The 19,582-nt window shown below is 35.9% G+C and overlaps 1 protein-coding gene across 1 annotated transcript; it reads left to right on the forward strand.

The window, feature by feature from the left end:
- Positions 1-18,585: 18,585 nt before the first annotated feature.
- On the forward strand, positions 18,586-19,344 carry LOC127129990 (secreted RxLR effector protein 161-like). Its single transcript, XM_051059077.1, has one exon. It carries the CDS (start codon positions 18,586-18,588, stop codon positions 19,342-19,344), a length of 759 nt encoding a protein of 252 aa, XP_050915034.1.
- Positions 19,345-19,582: the final 238 nt, after the last annotated feature.

A 19,582-nucleotide genomic window follows, 5' to 3' on the forward strand; every position in this document is an offset into this window, starting at 1 on the left:
TGTGATGTTTTGTTTTGTTTTGTTTTGTTTTGTTGGAGTTATTGATGAGACCTTATCTTGAACTTTGTTTAATTTCCACTGTTTATTTTGCATAACTATTTGGTTTTGAAGTTTTATGTTTTGGTGACACTCTAATATTTGATTTTATTCAAACCATTTCATTTAAATGTCAAGTCGGGAATTTGGGTGTTACATAGTGGTATCATAGCAGACGGTTTTTTCAACCAGGTTTTATGAGTTTATTTGTTTCCTAGTATGTGACATATGTGTGAAACACTATCGGTACTCATATGTTTTTCTAGATGCTTGATAGTAGGAGTAGGATTGAAATAAGTGGGGGAAAAGCTTATGGTTCTCTCAGGTTCTTATGGTGTGGCAGATTGGTTTAGCGGACTGCTGATTGCGATAGAGAAAATGTTATTAAGGTTATGTTATTTATTGAACCAGAAGAGCATACGGATCCAGGTTTCATTCTATAGTCAAGTTAAGATGTTGTTGAGGGTCGACTATCAGGTGAACATGATGTTCACTTTCTTGAGAGTGGAATGCGATGTTGTGGCTAGTGATATGAATATGGTGTGTAAATTCCTTATGTGTTTCCTGAGGACATTTACGACTTACCTACGGAGTGAGAACTTGAGATCACCATAGATTTAGCACCTAATACTAGACCTATGTCAATGGCACAATACCATATGTCTGCTTCAGGGTTGGTTGGGCTGAAGATTTAGTTAGAAGATCTGCTTGAGAAGAAATTTGTCAGACCAAGTGTATCACTTTGGGTAGCTTCAGTATTGTTAATGAAAAGAAATACGATAATATGAGATTGTGTGTTGACTATCGTCGGCTGAATGAGGTCAACTTCAAAAATAATTATCCACTTCCAAGGATTGACGACCTTATGGATCAGTTAGTGGGTGCTTGTGTTTTCAGTAAAATTGACTTGAGCTCGAGCTATCATCATACTCGGGTGAAGGATGAAGATATCTCGAAGATTGCATTTAGGATGCGATATGGTCATTATGAGTACACGATGATGCTGTTTTGAGTGTTTAATGCTTCTGGTGTGTTTATGGAGTACATGAATATGATCTTCCATGCCTATTTGGATCAGTTTGTAGCGGTGTTTATTGATGACATTCTTGGGTATTTCAAGTTGGATGAAGACCATGTTGGACATCTTCGTATTGTACTACATGTGTTGAAAGAGAATAAACTATATGCCAAATTATCAAAATGCGAGTTCTGGTTGCGACAAGTGAGTTTTCTCGTTCATATGATTTATAGTGGCCGTATAGAAGTGGACCCTTCTAAGGTAGATGCAGTGCTACAGTGGGAGGCTCAAAAATCACTTACAGAGATCAAACGTTTCTTAGGGTTGGATGGCTAGTAGAGAAGATTTATCGAAGGTTTTTCTAAGTTGGTCTTATCTTTGACTCAATTAACTCAAAAGGGTCAATCCTTTGTGTGGGAAGTGTTGTGTGAGGAGAATTTCCGAGAATTGAAAAAGAAGTTGACAGTGACGCCATTGTTGATATTTCCATATCCGAAGGAACTAGGGATGGCAATTTGACGCATCCCCAGTGGGCACCCGCAAAATTACCCACAACGGATAGGGTAAAAACTCGCCAAATGGGTATGTGCATGGGCTCGGGTAATTATCCAAAAAAATAAGCGGGTATGGGTGCGAGTATATGCACTTCGGTACCCACCCCACCCCATACCCACACAATATATATTCATGTATTTTAATTTATATTTATATATTTTAATTTATATTATTATATAAAAATGTATGTCTATCAATTTTAAAAAAATATTAATGTTAAATCATTAAGTATTTAATATAAGTGTTCATTTATTTCAACAATTTTTGAAAACTTTTTAATATTTTTAAATACTTAAAATGATATGTTATTTTATAATTGATCTATTTATTTTTAATAGGAATGCAGGAAACGCTTACGGATATGGGTACTTACATACCCATAGGGCACAGGTACATGTACTAACTTTAGCGCCCAAGCGGGTATGAGCTCGGGTACGAGGATTTTTTCAAAATGCGGGCATAGGGATGGATATTATAGTACCCTGCCCAAACCCTACCCATTGTCATCCTTAGAAGGAAATTTTGTAGTATACAGTGATGCATCCAAGATGGGGTTAGGTGGTGTACTTATGCAGAATGGACAAGTTATAGCTTATGCTTTGCGACAACTGAAAGTTCATGAGAGGAACTACCCGACTCATGATCTAGAGTTGGCAATTGTAGTTTTTGTGTTGAAGTTGGGGAGAGATTACTTGTATGGTTCTAGATTTGAGGTATTCAACAACCACAAGAGTTTGAATTATTTATTTGATCAGAAGGAGTTGAATATGAAGTAGAGAATATGCTAGGAATTTCTGAATGATTATGACTTTGGTTTGAACTACCATCCCGGTAAAGCCAACATTGTAGCAGATGTTTTGCGTATAAGTCCTTACACATGGTGACTTTGATGGTTAGAGAGTTGGACTTGATTGAACAATTCAGAGATTTGAGTTTGGTATGCAAGGTGACTGTAAATAGTGGGAAGTTGGGAACATTGAAGTTTGCTAGTGGGTTCCTTGATGATATTAGAGAGAGTTAGAAGTTGGATGTGGCCTTGATTGATCATCTGTCATCAGCTAATGAAGGCAGATATTTTAGAGTTGATGATAATAGGATCCTTAAGTTTAGGAATAGAGTTTGTGTATCTAATGTGCTGGAACTTAAGAAGACTATTTTGGAAGAGAGAGTCACTGAAGCAATTTAAGTATTCATCCTGGAGCTACCAAAATGTACCAAGATATCAAGAAAAAAAATTAGATGTCAGGAATGAAGGGAGATGTTTCACAATTTGTATATTCATATTTGATTTTCTAGAAGTCAAAGATTGAGCATCATAAGTCGTTTGGACTAATGCAGTCATTGGATATTCCTGAATGGAAGTGGGATAGTATACCAATGGATTTTGTGATTTGGTTACCGAATACTCTGAGGGGGTTTGATTCGATTTGGGTGATCATGGATAGGCTAACTAAATCGACACAATTCATACCGATTAAGATCACCCTTCCATTACAAAAACTGGTTGAGGTTTATTTGCAATGATTGTGAAACTTCATGGTATTCCATCCAGTATCGTGTCGGATAGAGATTTGAGGTTCACTTCCATGTTTTATGAGAGCTTATAGGTAGATTTGGGTACTAAGCTGAAGTAGAGTTTTGCTTATCATCCACAAACTGGTGGTTAGACTGAGAGGACTATTCAGTCTTTGGAAGATCTTTTGAGGGCTTGTGTGTTAGTGCATGGAGGTGCTTGGGAAGGTTTTCTGCATTGATTGAGTTTACTTATAATAATAGTTATCATTTGAGTATCATAATGGCATCGTTCGAAGAGTTGTATGGGAAGAGGTGCAAGACTCCTCTTTGTTGGTATGAATCTAGGGAGAGTGTTATTTTTGGAATGAAGATTGTTCACCAGACTATAGAGAAAGTGAAGATGATCTAAGAGAATATGAAGGCATCTTAAAGTAGGTAGAAAAGATGTCATAATAAGCGAAGGAAGGCCCTCGAATTTCAGGAGGGAGATCATGTGTTCCTGAGAGTCACCCTTATGATTGGTGTTGGGAGAGATTTGAAGTTTATGAAGCTCACTCCTCATTTTATTGGTCCCTATCATATTTCACAGAGAATATGAGTTGTTGTTTATAGGGTGGCCCTACCGCCGTCTCTTTCGAATCTACATGACATGTTCCATGTGTCTCAGCTTCAGAAATAAATTCTCGATCTGTCACATTTTACCCAAATGGATGGTGTTTAGGTGAGGGAGAACGTGACTACGAAGGCACTTCCTATCAGAATCGTAATCGAGAAGTGAAGTAGCTTAGAGGGGAGGATATCGCTTTGGTGAAGGTAGTTTGGGGTGGACCTGGTGGAGGAAGCTTGAATGGGGAGCTGGAGAGTCGGAAGAGGGAGTCATATCTAGATTTTTTCTCTACAGGTAATTTTCAAGGACGAAAAGTTGTAACACCACAACTTATTATTTAAGCAATTTATTTAATTTTTTGCGTGATTTGATGATTATATGAGGATTATGGTATTTTTCGGAGTGTAGGGGTAATTTGGTAAATTACTAATTACCGGGGTTAAGAATTGAGAGATCGGATAAATAGTATTATTTTAATTATTACTTAATTTTTTTGGGTAATAACATAAAAAAAGAGTGGAGAATTGTTATTAAATAATTATATTATCGAATATTTATTTAATTTAAATATTTATTTAATTTAAATAATTATTTAATTGATTAAATTAAAGAAAAGGTCAATTTTGTGATTAATAGAAAATAGAAGGTAGAAAGAGAGAGAATTATATTTATTTAGACAGAAACCATAAATTTGAAAAATCAATCCATATAAATATTAAAAGTTGTGACAAATTAGGTTAAATTTAATTTTTTTCAAAACGTGAAAGAGGCAGAGGGTTCTCTGAGAGATTTGGGAGAACGTGAAGGTTTGGGAGTAAGGAATTTTCAAGAAATCAACCTTACGCCATATTCGAGGTAAGGGGGATTGTCTACACTTAGGTGATATCAGGCTTGTAGGATAGTGAATGTTGTTTTCTGTATGTTTACTCTGGGACCCTATTAGGGGATTTGGGATAAATCTCCTAAGATGTTTTTATGTGTTGTTGGATATAATATGAATTGATCGTATAATTATATGCTTTGATTTGTGTTGTCTCTATTGAGTTAAGTTTTTGTCCCATGGAATTCGAATGACTCTGTTGGGTCGTTTGATTCCTTAGATTTTTGAGATTGAGAACTCTGACCTATTCTACCCTAGTTTTTTTTAGTCGACTATTTTCTGTGAATTTCTCTCAAAATTTGAGAAACTTAATTTTTAAGTTATTTTACGAAAAATCACTTTTTTAAGTTGAATTTTTCTTGTGGTGGTTTCCCTAACATTTGTTCTATTATTCATGTTATAGATCTACTTTATGTTATGTTGGTTATGAGTTGTTATTGCCTCAACTTGATGTTGTGTTGGTGATGAATTCATTATGGTTCTTCAAGTTGATGTTTTGTTGCTGATAAATTCATGGTGGTTATTCAACTTTATGTTTAAGTTCGGGGAATTTATTTTCCCACATTTATGGTGTGGCTCACACATCCGAAAACCCAAAATTGCCCTTAGGTGTTTTAAACGATGCATCTTTTGACGCACCTAAAATCACCTCATCTTCGTAAATCAAGTAGTCATCCCATTTTTTCCAAAAATTGGTATGGATATACATCTGCGAATATTTCTTGGGTGAATTCGGAGATGCATCTTTAAAAACTTACATGTGTGCATCTAGGTCAGAAACATTGTCCTAAGTTTGTATTTTATTTAATCCAAAGTCATTTTAATATGACTAGCAATGTCATAATTTGATTCAAACATTAATAAACACGAACATCATAGAATAAGGTAATGCATTAACTAAAAAAACAACCCAGAATATTACAGATATTATTCTCAAAGTATTGAAAATAATACTAAAACATCCCAAAATGCTAATAAAATCTTAACCTAATGCGTATGCCTAATCCTAACCCCCTGCTCATCCTTGTTGTACCCCAAAATTTACCCTCTTCCTTGTGACCTTATTGGCTTATGTTTTATCATCATATACGTTCATACATATTATTGGTTTCTATGGTTTTGATGATCAAGGCATCTCTCTTGTGATTTTTCTTCAAGTTTCAGAAGGAAGAAAGGTGATAATCAATGAAAAGGAGGTTGAGTTATCCTCAACTTCATGATCATTCAAGCTACAAGGGTTTTCTTATGAAACAGGGCATCTCAAATGGTCCATTACTTCATCGGTATGTGTCATACTCATGGACCAATTTTTGGATCATCATTCATCATATCACTATACAAGATATCTTTGTTCAAAAGTTTCTCCACTTTCCCTAGAGGAGTCAAGGTTTTGAATATGTGCACTCATATCTCATCTTTTGGACTAAAATTAGGGTTTGTGATAAAATCAGTTTATTTCTGATCTTTTAAGCAAGACTTGATTCCATGGTATTCTATATGTCCCTAAGTGTCTATGTTTGGAAAATTGGTCAACAATTGTATTCAGAAGAAGTTCAATTGCTCAAATGACTAATGTTTTGATTCAATTGGGGAAAAGTCAATTGGGTAGGTTAAAAAGTCAACTTTTGATTTTTTTGGTCAAAATTGTTTTCCACAAGTCAAATATGGTCTATGTTTGAAATTTGATCAAGAAAAGTCAAGAGATTCATCAAAAATCAAGAATTATAGAAAATTAATTAAATTGGAAATTAGGGTTTTAGAACTTGCTATTTTTAGCAAGTTTAGTGTTAATGAACAGCTATTTCATAGCCATTGTTCTCTATGATCAAGACTCCAAACCAAATTGACCTTAACATGAATTTTGTTCTCCTCTCTCCAAGCTTTTAGGAGGTACCAACATTGAAGCATTTGGATCATCATATCTCTAGTTATGGTCGTTGGAAGTAAGGTATTTCAAATTCCCTCAATTGGCCTAACACTTAGAAAATTTCTAGGTGTCCCAAGTCAGGATTCCCAAGCATGTTCATGGCAGTTTTTAAGGACCTTAGGGGCTCCATCTCAAATTGTTTCCAACATAAGAGTTATAATATTAAGTCTCCCCTTTCCATTTATTCCAAGAATAATTCATTTGGATAGTCACAACTCAAGATATCACTCTCACAAGTCATGACCCTGTATTGGTTGATTGGCACCTACACTTAGTGAACTTTTTCTAAGTATTTGGTCATACCCAACCACCTACTTCATGTCCAATTTTCACAAGGTTACGGGTTTTATTTATATTCGACTTCAACATGAAAGTTGTAGGGCATTATCTCATTTCCACTTTTGCTTCAAACATGTTTCTATTTTGTATCTTGAGGAGAAAGTTATGGACATGGAAAGTTAGATCCTCATAATGATAGTTATGTGACACTTTGGCATGCAGTCATAAGCAATCATCTTCGTGCCTACTTTTGAAGGATCTCTAGATGTTGTTTCAATTTGCCTCCAACACCAAATATGCTCCCCTTTTTCCCCTCTTTCCAAAATGTCCAATCTCACTCCATTTGGCCAAGAGGCCATGGAATTATTTTGGTTCAAAAACACCATGTTTCAATCTCCATTACCACACTTTTTGGTTGAATTTATGCATGATAATGCATTCCCTTGCAGCATGTTCATTTCCACAGAACCAACACACATTCTCTTTGCTTTGAATGGACCAGCAACATATGATTCGTGTGATTACATATCATATCCAAACTTGGCCAAATTGGGAAATATATGTGTCTGTCTTGTTCTCTCTCCACTGAGTCACAACCCTGAGCTCCCTCATTCCATATCATGCTGCCAAAAACTACACAACCCACACGTTCCAAACAATCAAAACAAAGCCTTGCATGCCAAACTTCATTTTTGCATGAGCTGACCAACTTGCCCTCCAACGGATTTGTCCCAAATCAAGGCATGACACCTCATCATAAGCAAGATATTTAAGCTAACTTTAACCTAATTGTGAGAGGAGGAGATCATTGGGGAAAGAGAACTCGGGAGCAACAGCACTGAACTTGAGGATTTCATTTTTCATTTCTGAGTTCATCTTCACTACTCACTCAGCATCATTTCGGTTTCCAGAAGAATACCAAACTCCATTTGCTTTGTTTCTGCAACTCCTTCAAGCTCAAGAAGCAGTGGATCTTCTCCACTAGGTAAGTCATCTTCTCACTACACCTCCTTTATTTTTAAGATGCACATGCTATGAACTATTTAAGAATGATGTTTGAAGCTAGCCCAACACGTTACTTTCATCTGAATACTTGAATATATGATGCTTAAGTTTGCTGAAATTTTTGGAAACAGTGTGTTTTCTTCAACTTCCACACCTTATTTCTCCTAGATTAATCCATGTTTTTAAGTCTTGTTTGGGATATTATTGTAGTACTCCACGAGATTTACATGTTTGTTTTTTATTTTATTCACTTTTGTGCACTGTGGGAGGAGTTATTTGGATTGGAAGTAGGCTTGTTGGAATCGTGATTAGGGTTTATGTTTGCATGGCCAGAGGTTGGGGATGAAGTGCTGGCTGGCCATGATTGGTTGGGTCTCTTTTTGTCCGCTAGTGACTTAAGTGGAACATGATCGGTTGAGGTCATGTTCACATGAATTTTTGTACATTTCATTTTTTTTTAAATGTCACGCTTCAAAAAACTGGTTTTTGGATTGGTTTGGACTCTGGGCCAAGCGCGTTTGCTCCTACCACACCCTTGTTTTGGGCCCATGAGCGTGTTTCATTTGGATTCAGTTCAGTTCATTTTTATTGATACGCCCCCCCTTGCCATTTTCATTTAGTTAATTTAGTTTGTCTCTTCCTAATTTATTTAAATTACTTCTCTTATGTCAAAAATTCCTAATAAATTCATAGTTGTTACGTTGAGTTTTATTTATTTTTCCATATTTTTATTTTTAGTTTTTGATTTATTTTAAATATTTATTTCAATTGTTGTATTTAATTAGGTTTAACTAATTTATTTGTTCATTAGGGTTTGGTTATTGATTTTCCCATTTGAATCTTGACCTATTATTTTGTACACTTTTATACACATGAACATAGGACATTTGGGTTTTCATTTGACATAAATATTATTAGTTTTAAATTAAATTTTAGCCTTATTTTGAATTTGGTTTGGTTTGATCAACCATGGATGCATTGCTTGAATGATAATTTTGTTTGAACACTTGTGTACATGATTTTGAAAAGATCTTTGGGACATTTTTAGTTTAGGTTTCATCTTGCTATGCATAAATTTCCATAATTTTTCTATGATTTTAACCTTTTTTATTGAATTATCCAAGCAAGCTTGTTCTTGTATGATACTTTACATCTAGTTAATCATTTTGGAATGCACGTGTGCAACCATGTGGGATCTCTTTCTCATTCCCTCTTGACCTCATCATCATCATTTAGAGGTCTTAATTTCATCCATATGACCCCTTTTAAGTATTTCCAATTGACTTTCCTTTGATTGATTGTCTTGAATTATATTTGCTTGCTTTTGAGTTCATAGTTTGGATTGTGTCTTGTGCATTCCAATTTGAGTGTTATGAGTCCAATTGGATTTGTTTCCCCTTGTCTACACTTATTATTTCCTTGGTCTTGGTATCCTTATACCTTGATCTTATGATTCTTTGAATGGTATAACATTGCCATTCATCATGATGACACATTAGGAGCTATATTCTTCTTTTCTTGACCTAGTTTTGAGTTTAGTAGATGGCGAAGCTCTTAGGAGTTTAGGATACATTCTTGTATGGTTTGATGTTGTTCTCCTTTAATTTTAATGTATCAACTTCATTTTTCATTGGTCATTGGATTTGATTGGGTAAAGGAATCCTTACTTGGATGATAACCATCATTTGACTTATTAGTTATGCTTGAACTTTGAGTTTGTGGGTTTGTTGATACCTCTTGAAGTTTAGAAGTTGTATTTGATGCTTGGAAGAGGATTTTGTTATTGTCCCATGACTTATAAGCATCTCTCTTTTAATCTTTGTTCATCCTGTTGATTTTTGATAAAGGATTCCTTTCTAGGATGATATCTTTATTTGTTTATCAAGTTATTTAGCTTTGATGTGTGTGTGAAGTTTTGGTGACTTACCTTGTTATTCTTGAACCTCATCTTGATTTAACTTATTGTACAAGTCACAACACCCCTTCATGTCATGTGTGTACCTTCATTGTTTGATTACTTGTTGCTTAAGCTTCTTTGAACTTATGTGATTGGTTGCCTATCTTGAAGCATAACTTATGTGATTCATTCATGATGCTTGATTTAACTTGTATGTGAAGTTTAATTTGCCATATACTTCTGACTTGCTTGGTTCGATATCATTTTCCCATGATTCTATTTCATATATACTTGATTGAAGTTCATTAGCCTTAGGAGCATGAGTAGGGTTTGAATTTGATTATTACCTGTCATAACCTTTGGGTATGTTTTGATATGGTATCTTTGTGATGTCTTGGGTTTCTTTATGTATTGATGTTATATTTTGATCTCAAAATCCTATACTATGTCCTTGGCCATGTCTAATTTGTCCACACTTGTGTTCATTTCACTTTACAAATTTACTTGATGATTGTATGCTTTGATGCTTAAACCATGTATGTTTGATCTTTAGAAGTAGGACAGCTTTTATAATTATTTTGATGTGATGTTGTTGCTCATTTTAATTTGATAACTTGTCATTTGCTTGTATTCTTCTTCCATGACTTAATGTGGATTACTCCATTCATATTTTCATCTATTCTCTCATGACTTGACATGTTTTGTTTTGTTTCTATCTTTTTATTCCACGACATGATATGGATTACTCTGTTTACCTTCTATTTGTTCTTCCATGACTTGATATGGCTTGTTATGGCTTGTATCTTCTTTCCGTGACTTGATATGGATTACTTTGTTATCTCTCATCTATTCTTTCATGACTTGATATGGATTGCTTTGCCTTTATATTCTTTTATCTCCCCATCCCCCGATAACATGATATGGATGGCTAATTACTTTTCTTTCACCATGACTTGATATGGCTTGCTTTGTGAATTTGTTTCTACTGTCACCATGACTTGATATGGAGTTGTCTTCTTCTTTCATCTATTTCCCTTGTGTGAACATCATGCTCCCTATAAGATTTCTTCGGTTCATTCTTGGTTAAGTTTGAACAAAAGTAGACCTTAGGTTTGGTAACCAAGCATGACAACATTATGTAGACCCCTTTATCCTTAACCCTAGGTCAATCTTTGCATGATAACTCAGGTAGATGTTTCCCTCTTACCCTAACTTTAGGACCACTATTGTATGCCAACATTAGGGTTTATCTTGAGAATTCCCTTAGATTTTCCATTTCTCTTTTGCATTCATTCAAAGACAAAAACCTTTCTTAATCAAAATTCAAAAACATTCTAAATACTACTTGAACTCTTTCAACAATAAGAGAGAAGTACTCAGATACCTCCTGCTTTGGGTATATCATTTGATGTATTCTTTCAACAAAATACTCAACCAATCAAATTTCTTTTGCCACTTGGCTTTTCTTATGAAAATTTTCAATAATGGTGGTTACCCATAAAAAGCACCAACAAACCAAAAAATTTAAGAAGAACTACGGTGCTCTGATTCTTTATTGATACGTAGGCATTGGGTTGCAAAACTTAAGTGAGCGCAATAAAAAAATCTTTCTTTTTATCTTGTAAGTAATTCATCCATTTGCATGCATTCCTTTTAGTCAGTAAGTTTTTTAATAAACACACCCTTTTGATTAGAACAACAACAGTGGATCCTGTAGAGTGCTATAGACGTGAGGGGTGTTAATACCATCCCCTTGCGTAATCGACTCCCTTATTCATCTTTTGGTTGCAAGATCATTATATTCATCCTTCTGTAGGTTTACTCAGTGTTTCCTTTCCCTCTCTTGGGATAAATAACATTGGTGGCGACTTTATTTTGTGCGCGTGTTTCTCCGAGATGCGATAATCCTCTCTGTCACTGGTAACCAAAAACATTATGTACCTCAGTAAGAATGGAATGTGTTATGGAAACCGCATAATCGCCTACTCTCTCAAACAGTCCAGGCTCTATGCCCTCATACGTAGTCCATATAATATTTTAACAAATCAGTAACACATCAATGGCATAGTCATCCCTGGCCTGCTCATTCTCCAGGATCTTCCCATGAGCTGGACTAGGTGGATATCCAGGAGTGTCTAGTGTCATGATAAAACGTGACACACTATAGAACCAAGTCATATAACCGTCCACAAAAGACCATTGAGATGTGGTTGACATACTCTGATACTCCTCTGTAGGGTTGTTCAAAAAATCCATAGAACCAAACTGAACCGCATAACTGAATTAAGTCGTTGTTAAATAACTAAACCATTCTCTCTAGTTAGTGAATTGAACCACAGTTTATGAAACAGTTCAATAATTGAATTGAATCGCAGTTAACTGAACCAAAATCTATTGAACTGAATCGCATTTAACTAACCATATTACTTGCTTATGTTTAAACTTTGGTTTATTTTCTCCAAATTGATGTTTTGACATTTAAGTTTATTTAAATTATGGAAATTTAATTTATTAAAAAATTAACTTTTTTTGGATAAGTTAACTGATAAGTTATTTTCAAAACAGATTATTTTAATAATTAGTTTGGTATTAGTAATAGTATATTGTGATGCTAAATAGTAGGGAGTCAAATTGTAGTAGAATTTGAAAAAATAATTATTCTCATGCAAACCATTGTATAAGGGAGTTTGATACCATATATATCTACAAATAGTGAGAAAAATACAGTTTAATGACATATTTGGATTCACATCAGGATAATTTGTCTTCATGTGTTTATCTATGCTTCCCATTCCGGCCAACGAAAATGGTTCTCTTACAAAAAATGGTTACTAACAATTTGGTACAGTTTGAAATTAAGAACCAGTGTAGCGAACCGATAGTTTGGTTCAGTTCAGTTCTAAACAAAATGAAAATGTTTGGTTCAGTTCTTACAATCTTTTGTTATTGTTCGGTTCGGTACAATTCAGTTCTCTGAATGAACTATACCATGAACAACCATACTCCTCTAGTACCAGATGACTCTCATAATCCTCTAGTATGTCATCAAGATGTGTACGGGCGATGTTGTTAGGAGAAGACTCAAAGGGGGATCTCGGAATAATCTGCACATATCCAAACTGACACATGCATCGCTTCGGAAGATACCTGGACATCATATTCGTCTTATATGTCAGCCATTCGGAGTAAAATGAAATGGAGTCGAAGGCAACAGTGTCTCGGTGAGTGGTGTATGGTGTCCAGTCGATGTCATCATGTTGAGTCTAGTCAATATACACACGAAACAGTCGTACATCATCATTCCCTCTATGCGGGCAATACATGTAAGCATGAGGATAATCCTCAGTATAGTCTACCACACAATCAAACCTGTGTATACGATGAAAGTATGATAGGATTCATCCTTGAAAATGAATAAGAAAAAAATATTTGTAACAAGTGTAAACAAAATAACTGCTTTTAAAATCATTAGAGTTATGGAAATTACCGTCAGTAGGGTGCGGGAGTTTGTCATTTGCTTTGTCGTCCAAAGTGAACCTTCGCTCAGCTTGGTGTACAGGTATACCAAACAGGTGGGGGCCCAAATCTACTCGTGAATGGCCGACAAGTCAATGAAGTACTTAAGGTATTCCACATCAACGTAGGTTGCACTTTTGTCCATAAACATGGATGTGTCAACCAAGAATAGGAGGTAACACCTCAAAGCACACTACTGGTGGTAGGTAACCTGTAGATCATCGTCGTCGGCTTCTTCGGCCAACTCCAAGTTTTCTCCATAAATCTTCATCAAGTATGAAAATTTGGCATGAGCATCTCTGGTTCTCTCACATTGTACCAGGCCATCTGTCATACCCTAATTTTCCCCTAAGTCAATAAATTGATACATTCATCAAGACATTTGCATCATCTGCATATCATAGCATGCATTTCTTTTCATGTAACACTTAAAAAGTCTACCAGAATAAAATTTTAGTTTTATAAACAGATCGGTTGAATCGTTTCTCAATTACGCATAAAATTAGCGAGCAAAAAATTTCGAGATCGAGCTGGTAGCTGTCAATTTTATTGACCTATGATTCGCATAGTATAACAAGATGTGCTCGTTTACTTTTTCCGATTCCATTTACGTTCGCATTTTGATCAGCCTGAGACTTTTTAACCAGGTATTTTCTTATTACAAAATTTGATTTTTACTTGTCTGTTTTTCGAAACTTTATTGTGCGTAGATCATCTTAACGCATTCATTTTATTTTTTTCACGTATTTTCGCGTTCGATTTTTAATCAATTTGTTTTGTTTTGTTTTTTTTTTTCAAAATGTTGAGATAAAAAATATAGACAAGTATACAATCATTTGATTTTTATTTATCTTTATTAAAAAATAATTATTTTTTATCCTTTTAATTAAAAACTCATTTTCTTATCACCTAAGTCACCTAATAGGGCATTTGTGACTTTTTAATAAAATGAAAATCCTAGTTGGCCCATTATATATTGTTTCATTGGCCCATTATAAGCCAACCACAAATCTAAAAAAATGGTGCATGCATTATAATCCATATCTCTCTCCAATTCAAATGAGGAAATAAAAAACAATAAAGCAAAGAAAAAGAGAGAGTAGGACATGACTCAGGGAAACGATAAGAAGAAGTTTTCCTTGTTCATTTGATTTTGGGCACTATTCACACCACACTTCATAAACTCTATAACCAGCACTGCAACCATTCTTATACACTCTCCATCCTTCCATCATATTATCACCCTTCATGTCATTTCTTCTTCAATAAAAAACTTTGCTGTAAAAAACAAGTTGATCTTGAATCTTCTCTCACTAACAACCAAGGCTTACCTCCATTTCATGAACACAATACCATGTAAACCTCCTCATATTTATCACCTTAAAAAAGGCTCCATAAAACTCATCCACACAACCTATACTTCACAAACCTCACTTTGTTTCACTACCACAAAATCCTTCATCTCTCAACATCGCTTACACTAACTTCATACTCTTTACATCTCATCATAAAAACCTATTACAAAAAACAAAAACCACTCATCACTTCTTCTTTCTAAGCCGGTCTCTTTTCTTCAACAATAACATAACACACCACCCATTTCTTCTTTTCCAAAAAAACACCATAAGCACTCACATTCCATCTTCACTTCAACTTACAACCTAACCACACTGTTTCTTCTTCATTTCAAATAACCTTCTTCACTACATACACATAACAAACCAACACCTCAACCCCTAGTAACATGCCTTATACTCACGATACACAACCAACACCTCTTCAACATCCATAAAAAACCTTTATACACCACCGTAAACAATCGAACATCGCATATCTAACCACCAAACACCGTTTCTGTTGAATAAACTTTAATGTTAGAATTAATAGGTTTTATTAATAAGTTAAATGGAGAGATTTGGAAGGTTAAGAGACAGTAGACAAGTTAATAGTATTTACAATTATGTTTCCTAGAATATCAAAAGTTTCTGAATATGTATAAAGACCAAAATTGTACTCAATAAAAATACAGACGTTGCAATTGATTTGTCTTCTCTTATCACAAATTGGCATCAGAGCTAATGGCAAACATGATGAATCAAATGCCGTTGCCACGGCTAATGAAGTTAAATTACGAAAACTGGAGTATCCAAATGAAAGCTCTTCTCGGATCTCTAGACGCGTGGGAGGTAACCAAAGATGGGTTTGAAGAACCAACAGATGTTGAGGGATATACGACAGCTCAAAACAAGGCATTGAAAGAGATACGATCGAAGGATAAAACGGCACTATACATGCTATTTAGGGCTGTTGATGAATCAGGCTTCAAAAAGATTGTCAGTTCGACTACGTCGAAAGAGGCGTGGGACACGCTAGAGAAAGTGTTCAAAGGAGCAGATCGAGTAAAGCAAGTTCGACTCCAAACTCTTCGTGGCGAATTGGAGAGGATGCAAATGAAGGAGTCAGAAAATGCATCTGACTACATCACGCGTGTACAAAAGGTGGTGAACCAACTCACCAGAAATGGCAAAACAGTAACTGATGCACGAGTTGTCGAAAAGATTTTGAGATCTTTAACAGATAAATTTGAGAATATTGTGTGTGCAATAGAAGAGTCGAAGGACCTTTCGACGCTTGCAGTCGAAGAGCTCGCTGGTTCCCTCGAAGCACACGAACAACGAAAGATGAAAAAGAAGGAAGAAGGAGTAGAGGACGCAAATCAAACCAAGGAGCAAATCAAAGACGAAAAGGTACTTTTTTCTCAAAACTTTCGAGGAAGAGGACGTGGTCGTGGAGGACGTGACAATGGTCGAAGTGGTAGAGGCAGCAACTTCGAGAGAGGACAGTCGATCCAGCAAAATTGGCGTGGCAGAGGACGTGGTCAAAGAGGTGGTAGGTCGAACGATTCCAATTTTTAATGCTACAAGTGTGGGAAGTATGGTCATTATGCGAAGGATTGTAACTCATTCAAATGCTATAACTGTGATAAAGTGGGACATCTTGCAAAAGATTGTCGAATCGAAAAGAAGGTAGAAGAAACAACCAACCTAACTTTGGAAGCTGAAGCAAATGAAGGTTTTCTCTTGATGGCTCAAAATGAGATCAACACAAATGACAATGTTTGGTATCTTGACTCAGGAGCAAGTAACCATATGTGTGGTCACAAACACTTGTTTAAAGAAATGAGAAAGATTGAAGATGGCAATGTGTCTTTCGGAGATGCATCGAAAGTGAAGGTCGAAGGCAAGGGAACGATCCGTTACTTGCAAAAGGATGGGTTGATTGGATCAATTCAAGATGTTTATTATGTACCAAATCTTAAAACCAACATCTTGAGTTTGGGACAACTTACAGAAAAAGGTTATTCGATACTTATGAAGGAACGAATACTGCATTTGAAGGACAAGCTGGGACATCTGATTGCTCGTGTCGAAATTGAGAGAAATCGAATGTATAAACTGAATCTGATAAACGTTCGAGAAAAATTTTTACAAGTAAATGTCGAAGACAAAGCGTCACTATGGCATCTACGCTTTGGTCATCTACATCATGCTGGTTTAAAAAGGTTGGCGAAAAGGAACATGGTGCATGGACTACCAGATATGGATTATGAAGGAAAGTTCTGTGAAGAATGTGTGCTGAGCAAACAAACAAGAACTTCATTTCAAAAGAAGGCAGAATATCAAGCTAAACATATCCTTGATTTGATTCACACCGACATATGTGGGCCAATCACGCCAGAATCCTTCAGTAGCAAAAGGTACTTTATTTCCTTTATCGACGATTACTCACGGAAGACATGGGTTTATTTCTTGAAAGAAAAGTCTGAAGCATTCGAGGTGTTCAAAAGGTTCAGAGTAATGGTGGAGAAGGAAAACGACAGACACATTAAAGCAGTTCGATCAGATAGAGGTGGTAAGTATACTTTGACAGCCTTTATGAAGTATTGTGAAGAGCAGGGTATAAGGAGATTTCTAACTGCAACATACTCACCTCAACAAAATGGGGTGGCTGAAAGGAAGAATCGAACAATCCTTGACATGGTTCGTTCAATGCTTAAAAGCAAGAACATGCCAAAGGAATTTTGGGCAGAAGCTGTAAAATGTGCCATTTATGTTCAGAATCGATGTCCACATTCGAAGTTAGAAGATAAAACACCACAAGAAGCGTGGAGCGGACAGAAGCCAACAGTTCCTCATCTCAAAGTATTTGGAAGTGTGGCTTATGCACACGTACCAGATCAACGAAGAACGAAACTTGAAGACAAAAGTCAGAAATACATACTCATTGGGTATGATGAGAAAACAAAAGGGTACAAGCTATTTGATCCCATAAGAAAGAAGGTGATAGTGAGTAGAGACGTTCGAATAAACGAAGCAAGTAAGTGGGACTGGAACAGTTCGACAGAAGCTGTTGTCGAAGTTGAAGAATCATATGTCGCTGTACCACCAAACATTTCGACAAAACTTGGAGATTCTGACAGTGAAGATGAACCTACACAACCCAGAATGCGAAGTTTGCAAGATCTGTATGATTCGACAAGTGAAGTGCACCTTGTATGTCTTTTGGCAGATGCTGAAAACATCAGTTTGAAGAAGCAGTACGAGACAAGAAGTGGAAAAGTGCCATGGACGAAGAGATGAGGGCGATTATCCACAACAACACTTGGGAGCTAGTTGAATTGCCAAAAGGTAGTCAACCCATTGGTGTAAAGTGGGTATTCAAGAAAAAGATGAACGCTCAAGGAGAAATAGAACGATACAAAGTGAGACTTGTTGCGAAGGGATACAGACAGAAAGCAGGAGTTGATTATGACGAAGTATTTGCACCTGTTGCAAGAATGGAGACAATTCGATTACTCATATCTCAAGCTGCTCAATTCAAATGGCCAATATTTTAAATGGATGTCAAAACAGCTTTTCTGAATGGTGTACTAGAAGAAGAAGTCTATGTCGAACAACCACTCGGGTACATGAAAGCTGGAGAAGAGAAGAAGGTACTGAAATTGAAGAAAGCGCTATATGGGCTGAAGCAAGTACCGCGGGCATGGAACACACGTATCGACACATATTTCAAGGAGAACGGGTTCGAGCAATGCCCGTACGAACATGCCCTCTATGTGAAGAAAAATGGAAGGAATGTATTACTTGTTGCTCTCTATGTTGATGATCTTATTTTTCTGGGCAGTAATGATCAGATGATAGAAGAATTCAAAAGCACAATGACACGTGAATTCGAGATGACAGATTTAGGCCTGATGAGATTCTTTCTTGGTCTGGAAGTTCGACAAGAAGAAACAGGAATCTTCATCTCACAAGAAAAATATGCAAAAGAAATCTTGAAAAAATATAAGATGGAAAGTTGTAATCCGGCTTCGACGCCAATGGAACCAGGAACAAAATTGTCGAAATTTGATGGAGGAGAACCTGTCAAAGCAGGCAAATATCGAAGTTTGGTAGGAAGTCTTCGCTATCTCACATGTACAAGACCAGATATCTCATTAAGTGTAGGCATTGTAAGTCGATTCATGGAGGAGCCAGTTTACACACATTGGAAGGCATTGAAGCGAATTCTGAGGTACATCCAAGGAACAATGTCACTTGGGATGTTTTACTCGAATTCAGAGAAATACAAGTTGGTTGGTTACTCTGACAGTGATTGGTGCGGAGACATAGATGATCGAAAAAGCACTTCTGGATATGTGTTTTTCATGGGAAATACTGCATTTACTTGGCTTTCTAAAAAGCAACCAATAGTAACACTTTCGACATGTGAAGCAGGATATGTAGCAGCATCCTGGTGCGTTTGTCATGCAATATGGCTCAGAAGATTGATGAGTAAAATGGAGCTAGAACAGAAAGATGCAACAATAATACAAGTTGACAACAGGTCAGCAATTGAGTTAGCAAAGAATCCAGTAAACCATGAAAGGAGCAAACACATTGACGTTCGTTTCCACTTCATTCGAGAACACGTGAAGGAAGGAAATGTCGAATTGAAGCATGTAGCAAGTAAGGACCAAGCAGCAGACATTTTCACAAAACCATTATCAAAAGAAATCTTCGACAGAGGCAAGAAATTGATAGGGATGATGAATAGCAGAAACATTTAAGTTTACAGAGGAGTTTTGTTGAATAAACTTTAATGTTAGAATTAATAGGTTTTATTAATAAGTTAAATGGAGAGATTTGGAAGGTCAAGAGACAGTAGACAAGTTAATAGTATTTACAATTATGTTTCCTAGAATATCAAAAGTTTTTGAATATGTATAAAGACCAAAATTGTACTCAATAAAAATACAGACGTTGCAATTGATTTGTCTTCTCTTATCACAGTTTCAGACTTCACTC

This window comes from Lathyrus oleraceus, chromosome 3 (assembly GCF_024323335.1).
Source record: "Lathyrus oleraceus cultivar Zhongwan6 chromosome 3, CAAS_Psat_ZW6_1.0, whole genome shotgun sequence".
NCBI lineage: Eukaryota > Viridiplantae > Streptophyta > Magnoliopsida > Fabales > Fabaceae > Lathyrus > Lathyrus oleraceus.

Excerpts from the sequence above, each read along its gene's own strand:
- LOC127129990 (XM_051059077.1), top strand. The coding sequence starts at position 18,586 with ATGGAAAGTTGTAATCCGGCTTCGACGCCAATGGAACCAGGAACAAAA.